The 17383-nt window shown below is 30.9% G+C and overlaps 2 protein-coding genes, 1 long non-coding RNA gene and 2 pseudogenes across 4 annotated transcripts; 4 read left to right on the top strand and 1 right to left on the bottom strand.

The window, feature by feature from the left end:
- The first annotated feature begins 458 nt into the window (after window positions 1-458).
- On the top strand, window positions 459-3061 carry LOC103851780 (annotated as a pseudogene).
- LOC117128200 lies at window positions 893-15420 on the bottom strand. The gene is made up of 2 exons (XR_004451422.1): window positions 15183-15420; window positions 893-1164 (listed from the first exon to the last, which is right to left on the bottom strand). It is a non-coding gene; the product is annotated as an uncharacterized LOC117128200 (long non-coding RNA).
- Window positions 4499-7850, top strand: LOC103851785 (annotated as a pseudogene).
- LOC103854892 lies at window positions 11637-14889 on the top strand. The gene is made up of 2 exons (XM_009131862.2): window positions 11637-12585; window positions 12909-14889. Exons 1-2 carry the CDS (start codon window positions 12447-12449, stop codon window positions 13223-13225), a joined length of 456 nt encoding a protein of 151 aa, XP_009130110.2. The 5' UTR covers window positions 11637-12446; the 3' UTR covers window positions 13226-14889.
- On the top strand, window positions 14898-17197 carry LOC103851793 (cytochrome P450 71B2). Of its 2 annotated transcripts, XM_018653579.2 has the most exons (3): window positions 15188-15268; window positions 15339-15821; window positions 16371-17197. In XM_018653579.2, the coding sequence occupies exons 1-3, from the start codon at window positions 15188-15190 to the stop codon at window positions 16983-16985; spliced, it is 1179 nt and encodes a 392-aa protein (XP_018509095.1). In that variant the 3' UTR covers window positions 16986-17197. The 2 variants fall into 2 exon arrangements, with proteins under 2 accessions (XP_009126913.1, XP_018509095.1); XM_009128665.2 differs by having other exon boundaries at window positions 14898-15821.
- Window positions 17198-17383: the final 186 nt, after the last annotated feature.

Genomic DNA, 17383 nt, shown 5'->3' with positions numbered 1-17383 from the left:
GACACTGACGGCGACTTTGGCGTTTTTGACAAGTTAAAACTGACGTGGTGACAACAGATTGTTGGCTCTCGGACCTTATGTATAGCCAGTGTTGTCCTTAACTCCATACTCATGCCGCTACAACACAAACCAATAACAAAACTTGCACGTGGGGTACGGTGGAAGTATCTTAATGTTGACAGTACTGCATGCTACGATGAATTTACATATGATTTAAATCTACAAACCCCACTTGATTTGGAAAGTTTTAACATCGTCAATTTTGAACCATAAAACTATATTTTTCATTATCTTCTCATGCAGCTTACTAATTTCCATCGTTATCTGTATCGTAGTTGCAGTGCCGTGCGAAGAGGGACCTAAGGCAAGTTCTAAAAATAAACTTATTTACAACCGTAATAAAAACAATTTTTTAATATGATATATTATTTTCACTAAATACACAAGTCTAATACTGTAAAAAAATAAGTTTATAACATAAATATGTTATATAGAAAAAAATACATGAATTCAGAAAATAAGTTAATTAATTTTCGTAGAAATGTTTTTTTCTTAAATAAGTCTAAACCACTAGACTATAAATTATTTTAAATTTTGGGGCCATAAAAATAGTCATATTAATCGGGGACCTGATGCGAATGCCTTTTTCAATACACTATAGGCACGCCTCTGCGTAGTTGTCATAGGTTGATAATGTTGCTTTCAACGATGGAATTATACTGGTTTAAATCCACAAAAATAAGTGTACCACAAAACCACTTCCTAATATCTTACCTATAATAATTGATACGAAGAGTAACCTTAAGCTCATTAAGTTAGCAAAAAAAAAACCTCAAGCTCATCTCTCCAAGAGCTGAGTCGGTAGAGCAAGAAAAGAAAATGTCCATCTTTCTCTGTTTCTCATGTGTTTTCTTGCTTCTTACGTTTGTCTCTTTGATCTGTTTCGTGAAAAAGATTAAGGAAACTAAAACATTGAATCTTCCTCCAAGTCCTCCAAGTTTTCCCATCATCGGAAACTTGCACCAACTCGCAGGACTACCTCACCGATGCTTTCATCACCTCTCCATCAAATACGGACCCGTGGTACTTCTTCATCTCGGCTCTGTTCCAACGGTTGTCATCTCCTCGAGTGAAGCAGCTGAAGAAGTTCTAAGGATCCATGACCTTGGATGCTGCAACAGACCACAAAGACATCAGCTTCGCGCAGTACGGTGAGTACTGGCGAGAGATACGAAAGCTCGCTGTTATCGAGCTATTCAGCCTTAAGAAGGTTCATTCATTCAAGAACATCAGAGAGGAAGAGATTGGATTCATGGTGAAAAAGGTTTCACAATTATCTTTGGAACACACTCCTGTTGATCTAAGCAAAACATTTTTCTCCTTAACCGCAAGCATCATTTGTAGAGTAGCCTTAGGACAGAACTTCAACGAGAGTGGGTTTGTGATTGAACAAGATAGAATTGAAGAGCTTGTACGTGATGCATTGGTAGCCCTTGGTACTATCACTTGCTCTGATTTGTTCCCAAGTGGACTTGGGAGATTCTTGGATTGGTTGTCTGGAGGACACAAGAGTATAAACAAAATGGTTGAAGAGCTTGATGCCTTTTACCAGCATGTGATTGATGACCACTTGAAGCCTGAAGCAGCAGGAAAGAAAGTTGTGGATTCTCAGGCAGATATTGTTGCACTCTTGTTGGATATGATGGAGAAACAAGGGAAGAAAGATTATTTCCAGCTCAACATTAGTAATATCAAAGGAGTCCTCATGGTAAAGAATCTCAAATCTTGCTTCATGTTATACTATACTAGTTCTTTAAAATAGATATAATATATTTTCACACATATTAACAAAACACATTAAATCTTTATCACAAAACATCAGGTTTTGCTTCTATCAGTTTAGTTTCCAATATTTTTAAACCAATAATAGGTCAACAAATTCAATTAGTTTCTTAAAGTTTACAGTTTCTTATAAAATTGTTATTAAACATATAAAAAATTACTGTGAAATAATTTTTTTTTCTTCAAAAACTTCTATGCAAGTGCGTATAACTTAGATCCATGTAAATTTTGGGTTGTAGTAGGATGGATTTTAAAACCAACTACTATGACCAGACAATATACTACAACTATTAGGTCTTGATCATTCAGTTGCGTTTGATTTTACGTGACCTTTACGTTACCAAAAACAAAAAGATCACATACAAATGCAAACACTGACTTGATTTCCAAACCTTATGCTTGTACGTGTTTATGAATTTGTGTATTTGTCAGGACATATTTCTTGCAGGGGTAGATACAGGAGCTACAACCATGATATGGGCCATGACAGAACTCGTTAGAAACCCTAGAGTGATGAGAAAGGCACAAGAAGAGATCCCAACCACCCTAGGGCTCAACAAGGAGAGGATCACTGAAGAAGACGTTGAAAAAGTTGGTTACTTGAAGCTCATAATCAAGGAAACGTTTAGGTTACACCCATCAGTTCCATTATTACTCCCCAGAGAAACAATGTCTCACGTCAAGATCAACGGCTACGATATACCTCGGAAAACACAAATCCATCTCAACGTATGGGCGATCGGACGCGACCCCAAGCGTTGGACCGATCCTGAAGAGTTCATCCCTGAACGGTTTGCTAACAGTTCTGTAGATTTCAGAGGACAACACTTTGATCTGTTGCCGTTTGGTTCTGGAAGGAGGAGTTGTCCTGGAATGCCAATGGCGGTTGCTTCCGTAGAATTAGGACTGTTGAGTTTGCTTTACTTCTTTGATTGGGCATTGCCTGAAGGGATGGTTAGTGAAGAAGACATTGATATGGAAGAAGCTGGTAATCTTACCATTGTCAAGAAACAGCCTCTTCTACTTGTGCCTGTTCGACACCATTGACGAGCAAAGAGCTGTCACAAAAGCTAAGACGTTCTGTATATTCTTGCGTTGTATGAGAAATAAGTGTATGGACAACTTAATAAGATCCAATATGTATCAAGAATTAATGTATGAACAATGTTCAAGAAACCACTAGACTAGACGGTAATGGCGATTTGTAGAGGTATAGAGAGTTGGCGACTAAGCGGATTATTCGGTCCTTAGACGGAGCAAATTCTTGACTTATTTTATATATATTTTATACTTATATTCCTTTAAAATTTTAAAATTTTAATTATAAAATTATTTGATGAATTATCAAATTAGATATACAAAATAAATTAGACAAATTTGTAAACTATTATTAACATTATTATTTAATTTAATAGATTTAGACTAATTTACATCGGTTTAAATAGATTTAAAATGGTTTAAACTGATTTGAATCATAGAAACCGGATTTGAAAAAACCACCGATTTGCGGCCTAGATATTATCTAGAATGTAATATTATCAAGAAATTGGTTTATTGGCTCTAAAATTGGTTCGGTGATGCTGATCAGAAAAATTATAACAGTCAAAAACGTAGCAAAACAACTAAGAAAACAAACATGCTGATCTTCTGGTTATAACATCGAATAGAATAAAATGAACTAAAGGGACTTTGATCAGTGACTAAAAAACTATACCTGATTGACAGTATTTATAAACGTATAAAAGAGTACATCTGCTTCTCCACTGAAGAAGAGCAGACACAATATGATCACAACAAAACATGGCATTCAACCAGACAACAGTGGAAGTAGTGCGTCTCAGGTCAACATCATTCTTGAATCTTGAGTTTCTCACTAGGCGGTGTTCCTTTAAAACTTCCATATCTCATAGGCTTAGGTATGTAAAGAGAGCTGAGCATCCAAAGCCACCACTGTGTATCTCACATACTTGCTCGAACTCGCATCTTTCTCAACCAACGGCCCATAGTTCTGCATATAGCTTCCTGTAAACCGGCACAACAGCCTGAACAATCTGTTGACAAACTCTATCTCTCAAATCTTTTTCCGGCACAGCCCATGTAGATTGCTTCTTATACATCTCACCAAACCTGTTACACTCTTACCTTTCTTTGAATTTGGTTATTAAAATTTCAGTGGTCGTCTTCATGTCAGGTTGCTGTGAACACCACGATTCAGAACGAAAGAGAGTTCCTCGACCACATAATCAAATCCACATACATGAAGTGTCTAAGTTCAGATTCTTATTTTCTTCCCATTATATAGACCGAAACTCTTGTTACTAATTGATTCTTCTCTCTGTTTGCAGATCTGCAATAGAAAAAGAATGCGGGTTCCTATCAGCAAATTTATATGCAAAAAGTGTGTTTGGTGAAGATGCTCTTGTGAATGTGAGTATCGAGAAGCAAACTGATGGGGCATTGAGTGGCTACATAAGGTAAGGAGCTATAACCGTTACCCACTTCTTTCTTTGGTTAACATAACCTATAACTCTACCAAAACTTTTTATTGTATTAAATAAACCCAATATCTCCCTGTAAATAACACTAACATCACAATTGAGCTGCCACATTCTTACATTCACTAAGTTTCATATACTCTGATAAATATCCAAAGATCAAACCATGGCAACAAACGCATGCAAATTCCTTTGCCTCATTCTCCTCTTTGCCTTCGTCGCCCAAGGTATAGTGTTATCTATATATACATTTATATGGAACAAAATGTTAAAATCTTCACACATTATTATATATATCAGATCTAATTCGTTTAAAGTTTTAACGTAACAGCACGTAATATGTATTCTATAACTAATTTTCTTTCATAATTTTTTTGCCCTTGGAAAATTTAGGATTTGGATGTTCTAGATCCTTTAGTGATATTAGTGATATATCACTGAAACAATCAAAAACCGAAAAATGATCAAGAACACACCAGAGTGGGAAGTGATATTGACGAACCTTTGTTCCTGCACAGGAACTGACGTAGTGTTGTCATGTGTTGGTTTCAAATCGCTCACACCCATAGACCGTTCACAAATATCGGTATCCGATAACGAGTGTTCGCTCATCAACAATCTATACGGCGAAACTGACTTTGTTTTCAAATACGTATGGACCAAGGAATTCAATATCAAGATCAAGTCGCGCGAAGTAGCTTGGTCTTAAATTTTCTGCCCTTGGTTTAATTTGGTCTTTGTTCAAGTTTGTTTAGTTACTTGAGCTGATGAGCATGTGAAGCTGATGATCATTATTACATATATATTGTCTGGATCATTAGTAAGATTTAGGCTAATAAAGATACTCGTTTTATTTGTAGTGTTTTGTCGTTACATTTCTCTAAGCCGTACTTTCATCGAAGTCCTTCAAAAACAATACTCCTTTCAGCTGCAGTGTTTGACCACACTTTCATCTAACACGTTCGGATTTCGGTTTAATTTCGGTTCAGATATTTCCATTTTTATTTTTTCATTCTAAAGATATTAGATTTCTCGGTTATTTACAAAAAAATTCAGTTTAATTTCGGTCAGTTATTTCGTTAATTAGACCCGTCAGCTCCAGGGTCATTTTCAACAAGGTTATTAGGTTTCTTGCGTTTCAAGCAAAATGACTTTTCTTTTTCCCAATATATTGATGTGCGCATCTTTTTGTGAAACCTTTCGAGTTGCATACATAAATGTTATTAAAGTAACCGACGTCACCAGAGCTAACACGACTGAACATTTTAGAGTTGGTGGAAAAGTGTCTGATATTCCTGTTGTTTCATTGGGTGCTTTAAAGGGACCACTAGCTATTGTTACAAAATGTTTCCACACGAACCAAGCCTGCAATTAATTATGTGTTTGTTTATAATTGTATCACGGATTGTTTCCAAGCTGTAAAGATGGTTTCAAAATCAAATGAATGGCCAGCATTTCAAAGCTACCTAAAAGACATTATGCTTCTGAGAAGAAACTTCACTAACTCAAGCATCATTCATGTACCTAAGACAGAAAACACAAAAACGGATCGATTGGTACGCAGTGTTCGAATTCAGTCGTTTTTCGTCATACACATTGATGCAGAATTGCCGCCTTGGTTTACAGAATCTACATGAATCTGTAAATGTTTGCTGTAAAAAATATATATATATATATATATATATATATATATATATATTGTATTTGATTTAATCAATAGCCATTGACTCATTGTAATATTAAATATATTTAAATTTGATTTAAAGTTAAAACTGGTATTATTATAAAACGTTTACATTAAAATTCTAACATTAAAATTTTATAATAAAAATGTCAAAATATTTTTTTTATAAAACAGAGGGAATAGCATATTTAAAATTTTGAGATGAATGAGTTTGTTTCTTCTTTCTAATTCTATCTTATTTTCATGCACAATATCTTAAATTCTAATAAATTAATTAGACTCTACGGTCAAATAATCTGCTTCAAAATTTAACAAATTAGGCATAAGAACAAAAATAATAATAGCAGTTGAATAACTGTTACCCTGCTCTTTTGTAAACCATGTTGGTTGCAACTTGCTAGCTATATCAAAGAACACATCCTTTGTGAAAAGATTTTTTTATTTAAATAATTTAACATTCTTTCAGAACAAAAAAACTGTTACCCACTTCTTTCTTTGGTCAACATTACTTATAATTATACCAAAATTTCTTCTAGATATTATTTAGCAAGTATTTTTTTTTTTAAAAAAAAATTGATTGAATCTCCATTGTATTCATTCTCAATAAAAACATGACTTACTAATAAACATGATATTTTTTAAAACTAATTATGACATAGATATATATTTATGTAATTTTGTATTTTATGATAAGATTTTTGAAATATGCTAATAACTAATAGATTGTAATTAAATCAATATAATAAAATATAACACTAAAATGTAATAATGGAAATATAAAAATATTTAATTACACTAGATAATTTGTTGCCAAATTATAGTTTTAAATATATACATATCTTTCATTAAAGGTAAATATAGCATAATCAAAATTAATTATTGTAAATTAATTTTACTAAATTTAGTCAAATCAAAGTCAAAACAAAAAATATTGTTACATAAATGGTAAATTATAATTTTTAATCATAAAAGATATTTTATTCTATAAAATAAACCCAATACATCCCTATAAATAACACTAACATCACAACTTATCAGCCACATTCTCATATTTACTAAGTTATATATATTCTCTGATAAATATCCAAACATCAAACCATGAAAACAAATGCATGCAAATTCCTTTGCCTCATTCTCCTCTTTGCTTTCGTCTCCCAAGGTATAGTTATATAATACATTTATATAGAACACAATGTTACAATCGTCAGACATTATTATATATAACAGATCCAATTTGTTTAAAGCTTACACCGTGTATTCTATAACTAATTTTCTTTCATAATTATTTTGCCCTTGAAAATTTTAGGATTTGGGTGTTATGGACCCGGAACCTTTGAGGATATATATCTGAAGCAATCCAAAACCGGAAAAATGATCAAGAATATACCAGAATGGGAAGTGAGAGTGACGAACCCTTGCACCTGCACAGGCACTCGCATAGTGTTGACATGTGTCGGTTTTAAATCGCTCACGCCCATCGACCATTCACAGATATCGATATCCGGTAACGAGTGTAAGATAACCAATAATCTATATGGTCATACTGATTTCGTTTTCAAATACGTATGGACCAAGAAGTTTGATATCCAAATGGAGTCGGGCGGAATCACTTGCTCTTAAATTTTCTGCCCTCGCATTAATTTGGTATTTGTTCATGTGTTGTTAGTTGATGAACATGTAAAACTGATGATCATTATTACACACACATATATATAGACTAATAAAGATGTACTCGTTTTATTATTGAGTTTTATGTCATTTTATTAGTAGTATTACACTATTACTGTTCACATTTTGGTGACCAAACAATTGTAGTGTTTATCGTTTTATTTCTCTAAGCCACACTTTCATCTAGGCCGTTAAAAAAACAGTACTCATTGCAACTGCATTATTCGACCACGCTTTCATGATCATCTGACTATCTAAGAAATGATCAACATACGTAGTTTAATTTCTCCATGAATGACAGTACAAATAAAGACAGTAACCACGTAATGAGTAAAGAGATATACACCTTCCGCTACCTTAAATGTCATAAATGGAATTGAAGATGTGTTGACCAGCCATGAGCCATTTACAAGCAGTCAACAAGTAATAATATACATTGCCAACGGGTATATAAATACTCCATTCGTTTCGTAAGAAAATATCTTTTGATTAAAAGTATAAGAATTAGGAAATTTATTTTGTAATTTTGTTTTTAATAATATTACTTTAAATCGAGTTAACCAATATTTATGCAGTAACATACTCCCTCTGTTTCATTAAGATAGAAATTTTAGAGAAAAATTTTGTTTAACAAAAATAGTTTTTTTTTTATGTTTTCTATACAAAAATTACAAATTTTAATAAAATTAATTGAATTTATTGAAAAACTATTGGTTAAAAAGCATTGGAATTTGATAATTTAAAAAACGATGCATGATTAATGTGTTTTCTTAATATGTGTGAAAACACCAGTACATTCATCTTTAAGAAAGGAGAGAATATTATTAGTCAATCAATTTTCAATAAAGTTAAAATTATCTTTAAAATATTAATTTTATATTTGGAAACAACAAATTTTCTCTCAAATACTCTTTCCGTTTCAAATTAGTTGTCGTTCTAGAGTTTTGCACACAAATTAAGAAACTAGTTAAATGCTCAAATTTACCCTTGTTTAATCATTATAATTATATAACATTTATTGTTTATCTTTGTTTAATTAGGGATAAATAGAGAAATTAGTAGAAAATTGCATTGAAATCATAAAACAGTATTTATTTTTTAACAAAATTTTATGTTATAACGATAATTAATTTGAAACGAAGAGATCGGAGTATCTTGTATATATTACAGAATCGATGGAGTATATTTAGTTACAAGATTGTCGTTTATTTGTTAATTGTGTTTATATAATATAATATCGTTCCAAAAAAAAAGTTTATAGATTCTAATGAATTCAAGAATTGTAACTCTATCTAATCTATTAAAAGAGAAGTACACATTGAAACAAACCCTTAAACTTGCACAATATTTACAGCTTAGTGCCATTGAAATAATTAAATGAACCTACTTTTAAGTCATCTTTGTCTTTTCCAGAACTAATGAAGTAATAATTACTCCTAATTTTATGCTTTCCATGTTTTTTTAAAAATTAATAAAACATTTCCTAAATTAAATTCACAATCAATTAAATATAAATCTTTTAACTTATCTATATAATATTAATATTATAAACATTCATAAATATCAATAATATACACAAAATATTTATGTAACAAGATAAATTACATTTTTGTCTCATTCTCTCCCACAATTCACGTTACTCTTCTTATTTTTTGAACAAATTCTTCTTCTTACCTATATAAATATATTACATGCACCATTATAATTATTTACAAACTTAACATGTATATAAAATAATTTATTAGACATTTTCATAAAATTTTGATCCACAAAAAAAACAAAATAAAACATTTGAATAGATGCAAGGATCATATTCTAAAAATGGTGGTAATACAATTGACGGTTTACAAGATAATAAAATTTAAAAATATAAACTATGAAATTATTATGCTTATAAATTTTATTAAATAATTATTTAACACATGTAAAATTTTAAAATACATATTATCACTTAGATAAAATAAATATTTATTTACAAAAATAAAATCAAACATCTGCAAGGTCGTGGTTTAAATGTACACAAATTTAAACTCATTTATAATTTCTTATCGTTACATCAAATTTATATTTTTATTTTATTTTCAATCTTAATTTGTATATGTTCAAAATTTCATAGAATTTTAACGATCATTTTATTTTCTTACAAATATTATAACTAATGTTTCATTTATAAATAGCATACTAATTCATAGTTGTCTATTTTTATACTTTTTATTAAAAAAATTGTTAGCTATATATCTTAGACATGGATATTATTATATAAATTTTAGATTTTTTATATAATACCTAATATCGGTGATACGTTTTACGCTAAAATATAAAATTAAGTACAAATATAACATTTACATTTAAAAATGTGACTACATTAACAAATATATCATTAAATACAAACACAAATTAAATACTCGCGCGGTCGCGCGGGTCAAGGTCTAGTCTAATCTATTAAAAGAGAAGTACACATTGAAACTAACCCTTAAACTTGCACAATATTTACAGCTTAGTGCCATTGAAATAATTAAATGAACCTACTTTTAAGTAATCTTTGTCTTTTCCAGAACTAATGAAGTAATAATTACTCCTAATTTTATGCTTTCCATGTTTTTTTAAAAATTAATAAAACATTTCCTAAATTAAATTCACAATCAATTAAATATAAATCTTTTAACTTATCTATATAATATTAATATTATAAACATTCATAAATATCAATAATATACACAAAATATTTATGTAACAAGATAAATTACATTTTTGTCTCATTCTCTCCCACAATTCACGTTACTCTTCTTATTTTTTGAACAAATTCTTCTTCTTACCTATATAAATATATTACATGCACCATTATAATTATTTACAAACTTAACATGTATATAAAATAATTTATTAGACATTTTCATAAAATTTTGATCCACAAAAAAAACAAAATAAAACATTTGAATAGATGCAAGGATCATATTCTAAAAATGGTGGTAATACAATTGACGGTTTACAAGATAATAAAATTTAAAAATATAAACTATGAAATTATTATGCTTATAAATTTTATTAAATAATTATTTAACACATGTAAAATTTTAAAATACATATTATCACTTAGATAAAATAAATATTTATTTACAAAAATAAAATCAAACATCTGCAAGGTCGTGGTTTAAATGTACACAAATTTAAACTCATTTATAATTTCTTATCGTTACATCAAATTTATATTTTTATTTTATTTTCAATCTTAATTTGTATATGTTCAAAATTTCATAGAATTTTAACGATCATTTTATTTTCTTACAAATATTATAACTAATGTTTCATTTATAAATAGCATACTAATTCATAGTTGTCTATTTTTATACTTTTTATTAAAAAAATTGTTAGCTATATATCTTAGACATGGATATTATTATATAAATTTTAGATTTTTTATATAATACCTAATATCGGTGATACGTTTTACGCTAAAATATAAAATTAAGTACAAATATAACATTTACATTTAAAAATGTGACTACATTAACAAATATATCATTAAATACAAACACAAATTAAATACTCGCGCGGTCGCGCGGGTCAAGGTCTAGTATCTAATCTATTAAAAGAGAAGTACACATTGAAACTAACCCTTAAACTTGCACAATATTTACAGCTTAGTGCCATTGAAATAATTAAATGAACCTACTTTTAAGTAATCTTTGTCTTTTCCAGAACTAATGAAGTAATAATTACTCCTAATTTTATGCTTTCCATGTATTTTTAAAAATTAATAAAACATTTCCTAAATTAAATTCACAATCAATTAAATATAAATCTTTTAACTTATCTATATAATATTAATATTATAAACATTCATAAATAATAATAATATAAAAATATATTATGTAACAAGATAAATTACATTTTTGTCTCATTCTCTCCCACAATTCACGTTACTCTTCTTATTTTTGAAAAAATTCTTCTTCTTACCTATATAAATATATTACATGCACCATTATAATTATTTACAAACTTAACATGTATATAAAATAATTTATTAGACATTTTCATAAAATTTTGATCCACAAAAAAAACAAAATAAAACATTTGAATAGATGCAAGGATCATATTCTAAAAATGGTGGTAATACAATTGACGGTTTACAAGATAATAAAATTTAAAAATATAAACTATGAAATTATTATGCTTATAAATTTTATTAAATAATTATTTAACACATGTAAAATTTTAAAATACATATTATCACTTAGATAAAATAAATATTTATTTACAAAAATAAAATCAAACATCTGCAAGGTCGTGGTTTAAATGTACACAAATTTAAACTCATTTATAATTTCTTATCGTTACATCAAATTTATATTTTTATTTTATTTTCAATCTTAATTTGTATATGTTCAAAATTTCATAGAATTTTAACGATCATTTTATTTTCTTACAAATATTATAACTAATGTTTCATTTATAAATAGCATACTAATTCATAGTTGTCTATTTTTATACTTTTTATTAAAAAAATTGTTAGCTATATATCTTAGACATGGATATTATTATATAAATTTTAGATTTTTTATATAATACCTAATATCGGTGATACGTTTTACGCTAAAATATAAAATTAAGTACAAATATAACATTTACATTTAAAAATGTGACTACATTAACAAATATATCATTAAATACAAACACAAATTAAATACTCGCGCGGTCGCGCGGGTCAAGGTCTAGTTGGTCATTAATTACGGAAGCAAGAGACTTCACGTTAACATATGCAATGGCTATATAAACTTGACAGATTCTTTTTTCACTCTGACACTCTCCATCTCTTAAAAACAAAAATCACAATAACAATGGCATTTGCTCTTAAGTATTTTCTTATGTTTCTACTTCTGTCTATGGTTACTCAAGGTAATGTAATCGAATCTCTAAAGGCTTTTTGCATATATCTCAGAAATTTCATGCGTTTAGGGCATATATCTAAACTTAATATCCAGTCATCATCATGGGATGCTTAATCCGTTTTTTTTTTTTCGTTTGATGCTTCTGTTCTTTGGATTATATTATATGAAATATATGATCTGAAATGAGATTTCAAATATTTAAGATATTGTTTCATATGTTTAGGATGTCTTTCTCTCTTATATATATGTTACAAGTATATCCATGTCTCTATTCTTTTTCATATACATAGAGTTACAAAAATGATAAAAAAGGACAAATAACCCACACAGGACAATGCCGCTGCGCTTTCAGTGACCTCCAGATCGGCGCGGTGAGGACGGGGAGACAAGTTGCCGGACAACCGGAGTGGAAAGTGACGGTGGTCAACACGTGTAACTGTCCTCAGAAGCAGGTGACTCTCTCATGCGGAGGGTTTGCTCCTGTGAATCCTGTCAAGCCATGGCTACTTCGCCCACAAGGAAGGACGTGTCTTCTGATTAATGGAGAAGTTATGCCAGCTGGAGCCACAGCTGAGTTCGCTTATGCCGGCCAGCCTTACATCTTCAGACCCGTCAGCTCCAGAGTCAAAATAAGTTGCATGAATTAATTTCTTTTGCTATTACAACTTTCTGATTCATGTCTGTGAACAAGGTTATAAGGTTTCTTGCGTCTCAAGCAATATGACTTTTCTTTTTGCCAAGATATTGATGTGCGCATCCTTATTTGTGAAACTTCGAGTTACAGACAGAAAAGGTTAAGCATTTCACAGAGAAACAAAGTATTATATCATTTCCTCTCCAATTCATCATCTTCATCTCTGCCTGACGTGCGAATGCGATATTTGTTGTGTCTCATGGTGACAACCAACACGTAGCTCGTTTTGGTTTTTGCTATTAAAGTGACAGATGTTACCAGAGCTGTTGGGTATAAAAGGTCCAAAACGAAGAAAAATACTTATTAGGCCAGCAGAAACATAGGCCTTCATTTAGGCCCACATATTATAATGACCAACTGATTTTCAAACGTAGCATTATACACAACACAAACTCTTGGTCAACCTTAATGGTAGCATAAAATCGTCAAAATATAAATCTAGTTACACAAATAATTTAAATCACGTAAAATAGTTAAAACTTAAAAGTCCTAAATACTCCCTCCGTTTTTTAATATAAGTCGTTGTAGAAAATTTTTTTTGTTCCAAATTATAGGTCGTTTTCGGTTTTCTATGTAAAATTTATTAGTAATTAATGTTGTATGACCAATGGTAATATATCTTTTATTTTTCTATTGGTTGAATTGTGGTTAAGTAAATAATTAATGATGTTTTTGTTTAGAAAATATAAGAAATTAATGGTTTTCTTAATCTACGTGCATAATTGTAAAACGACTTATATAAAAAACGGAGGGAATAGTATTTCTTCTATTTCATATTAAGTGTTACTTTAATCATTTTAGAATTCAAATGCAACTTTCAGCTTAAAATTAATTGTAAATGCATTGATTTTATAAATAATACTATTGGTTGAATACGTTTAATTAATAAAAAAATTAATACATTTCAATCATTTTATTAATCAGTATGAAAAATGTCAAAATGACATTCTTTATGAAACGGAAGGAATATTATCATATAATAGAAAACCAAATTTAAATTTACACCAAAAAAATTGATAGTCACAACGTTCCGGTATGGTCCTCTGTATCTCCATGCTCGGACCGACACAAACCAATAAGAAAACGTGCACGTGGGACGGTGGAAGAGTCTGAACTCTGAACATTGCCAGTCCTACATGTTACGACTTACGATGAATTTGCATTGATTTAAATCCACAAAAGTATACTATCAACCACAAAAACCAACTTGATTTGGAAAGTTAACGTTACCACTTATCTGCATGCAATAATTCATACAAAGACAAAGGTTAAGCCCATCTCTCCAAGAAACAAAGTCCTAGAAGAAAAATAAGCAAGAGCAGAAAAATGGATACCATTCAAACATAACCCAAGAACATAAACAAACTAGTTTTATAGCCACAATCTTCCGGTTTGTCCTTTTTCTCTGCTCGAGCTTGCGAAAAGACAAACAAAACCAGCTAAAACTCTTGCACGTGGAATACTCTCAACGATGGTGTTACATTTGTTTAAATCTACAAAACGTTGTGAGCCACAAAAAACACTTGTTTTTGAACGTCAACGTCATCAACTTTCTAGTATCTTCTTACCTATAAATAATTGATACAAAAACAAAGCTTAAGCTTATCTCTCCAAGAAAGAAAAAAATGTCTATCTTTCTCTGTTTCTCATGGGTTTTCTTGCTTCTCACGTTTGTCTCGTTAATCTCTTTCGTGAGAAAGATTAAAGAAAACAAAACATTTTATCTTCCTCCGAGTCCTCCAACGCTTCCCATCATCGGAAACTTGCACCAACTCTCAGGACTACCTCACCGTTGCTTTCACCACCTCTCCATCAAATACGGACCCGTGGTACTTCTTCATCTCGGCTTCGTTCCAACCGTTGTCATCTCCTCGAGTGAAGCAGCCGAAGAAGTCCTTAGAACCAATGACCTTGGATGCTGCAGCAGACCAAAGACTGTCGCCACGGGGAAACTCTCGTACGGTTTCAAAGACATCAGCTTCGCGCAGTACGGGGAGTACTGGCGAGAGATGCGAAAGCTCGCTGTCGTCGAGCTATTCAGCCTCAAGAAGGTTCATTCATTCAAGAACATCAGAGAGGAAGAGGTTGGATTCATGGTTAAAAAGGTTTCAGAATCTTCTTTAAAACAATCTCCTGTTGATCTAAACAAAACCTTTTTCTCTTTAACCGCAAGCATCATTTGTAGAGTGGCTTTAGGACAGAACTTCAACGAGAGTGGGTTTGTGATTGAACAAGATAGAATCGAAGAGCTTGTACGTGATGCATTGGTTGCTCTTGGTAGTTTCACTTGCTCTGATGTTTTCCCTGGTGGACTTGGGAGATTGTTAGATTGGTTGTTTGGTGGACACAAGAGGATAAACAAAGTGTTTGAAGAGCTTGATGCCTTTTACCAGCATGTGATTGATGACCACTTGAAGCCTGAAGCAGCAGGGAAGAAAGCTATTGACTCTACGGCAGATATTGTTGCACTCTTGTTGGATATGATGGAGAAACAAGGGAAGAAAGATTATTTCAAGCTCAACATTAGTAATATCAAGGGAGTCCTCATGGTAAAGAATCTCAAATCTTGCTTCATGTTTATATTATACTCTCTTAGTTTCCAAAAAAAATGATTTTCTAAAACTCATTTCACACATATTATAAATATAAATATAATGAATGTTTGTAATTAAATCTAACTATTTTTATTATACACTTTCTAAATAACTAACTAACCACTGATATTTAATTAAATCAAAATTTTCAGTTAATTTTTTTTAAAGTATGGACCTTATTAACATCAATTAGTTTAAAAGATTTATTTTGTGGAACAAAAAAAAATAAAATTAGAAAAAAATTATCTTTTAGAAAGGGAAGGAGTATAACTAGGAATCTATGTACAATCTCTATGTGAATGTTGAGTAGTAGTAAGCTGGATTTTAAAACCAATTACTCGGACCAGACCACTATACTACAACTATATATGTTTCGATCATTTGTTTGTGTTTGATTTTGCGTGACTTTCAAGTTACCAAAAACAAAAAAGTTCACATACAAATGCAAACACTGACTTGATTTCCAAACCTTATGCTTATATGTGTTTTTATGTGTTTTGTCAGAACATATTTCTTGCAGGGATAGATACAGGAGCTATAACCATGATATGGGCCATGACCGAACTCGTTAGAAACCCTAAAGTGATGAGAAGGGCACAAGAAGAGATACGAACCACCCTAGGGCTCAACAAGGAGAAGATCACTGAAGAAGACGTTGAAAAAGTTGGTTACCTAAAGCTCATAATCAAGGAAACGTTTAGGCTACACCCAGCAGCTCCATTATTACTCCCCAGAGAAACAATGTCTCACGTCAAGATCAACGGCTACGATATACCTCCCAAAACACAAATCCAACTCAACGTATGGGCCATAGGACGTGACCCCAGGAGATGGACCGACCCTGGAGAGTTCATCCCTGAACGGTTTGCTAACAGTTCTGTGGATTTCAGAGGACAACACTTTGATCTATTGCCGTTTGGTTCTGGTAGGAGGAGTTGTCCTGGTATGTCTATGGCGCTTGCTTCCGTGGAGTTAGGATTGTTGAGTTTGCTTTACTTCTTTGATTGGAAGTTGCCTGAAGGGATGGTTAGTGAAGAAGACATTGATATTGAAGAAGCTGGTAATCTTACCGTTGTCAAGAAACAGCCTCTTCTACTTGTTCCTGTTCGACACCATTGATGAGCAAAGAGCTGTCACAAAAAGCTTGATTCAGCTACTGAGTTATCTTATCCGTTTGTGTGTTTTTGATCCTCATGGAAAGAGTACGAGTTTAAAAGTTAAGAATTTCAGTATATCTTGTGTTGTATAAGAAATAAATGTATGAACAACGTGATAATAATATCAATATGTATCAAGAATTAATTTATGTACACTCCCTACGTTACCTTAAAGACGTATGTTTTATAAGAAAAAAAATTGTTTTTAAAAAAAATACATTTTTATCAACTAGTATTGATTAATTGTAAATATTTCAAAATTTTAAATTACATTTGCTAATTTTTTATTGGTTTAGATTTATGAGAAACATGTAATCACAATAAGATATGCATTTAATACTAAAATTTAATATTTAATAA

This window comes from Brassica rapa, chromosome A01 (genome assembly GCF_000309985.2).
Source record: "Brassica rapa cultivar Chiifu-401-42 chromosome A01, CAAS_Brap_v3.01, whole genome shotgun sequence".
NCBI classification, from domain to species: Eukaryota; Viridiplantae; Streptophyta; class Magnoliopsida; order Brassicales; family Brassicaceae; genus Brassica; species Brassica rapa.
The sequence above is the reverse complement of the archived record's forward strand: the minus strand, read 5'-3'. Positions and strand labels throughout refer to the sequence as shown.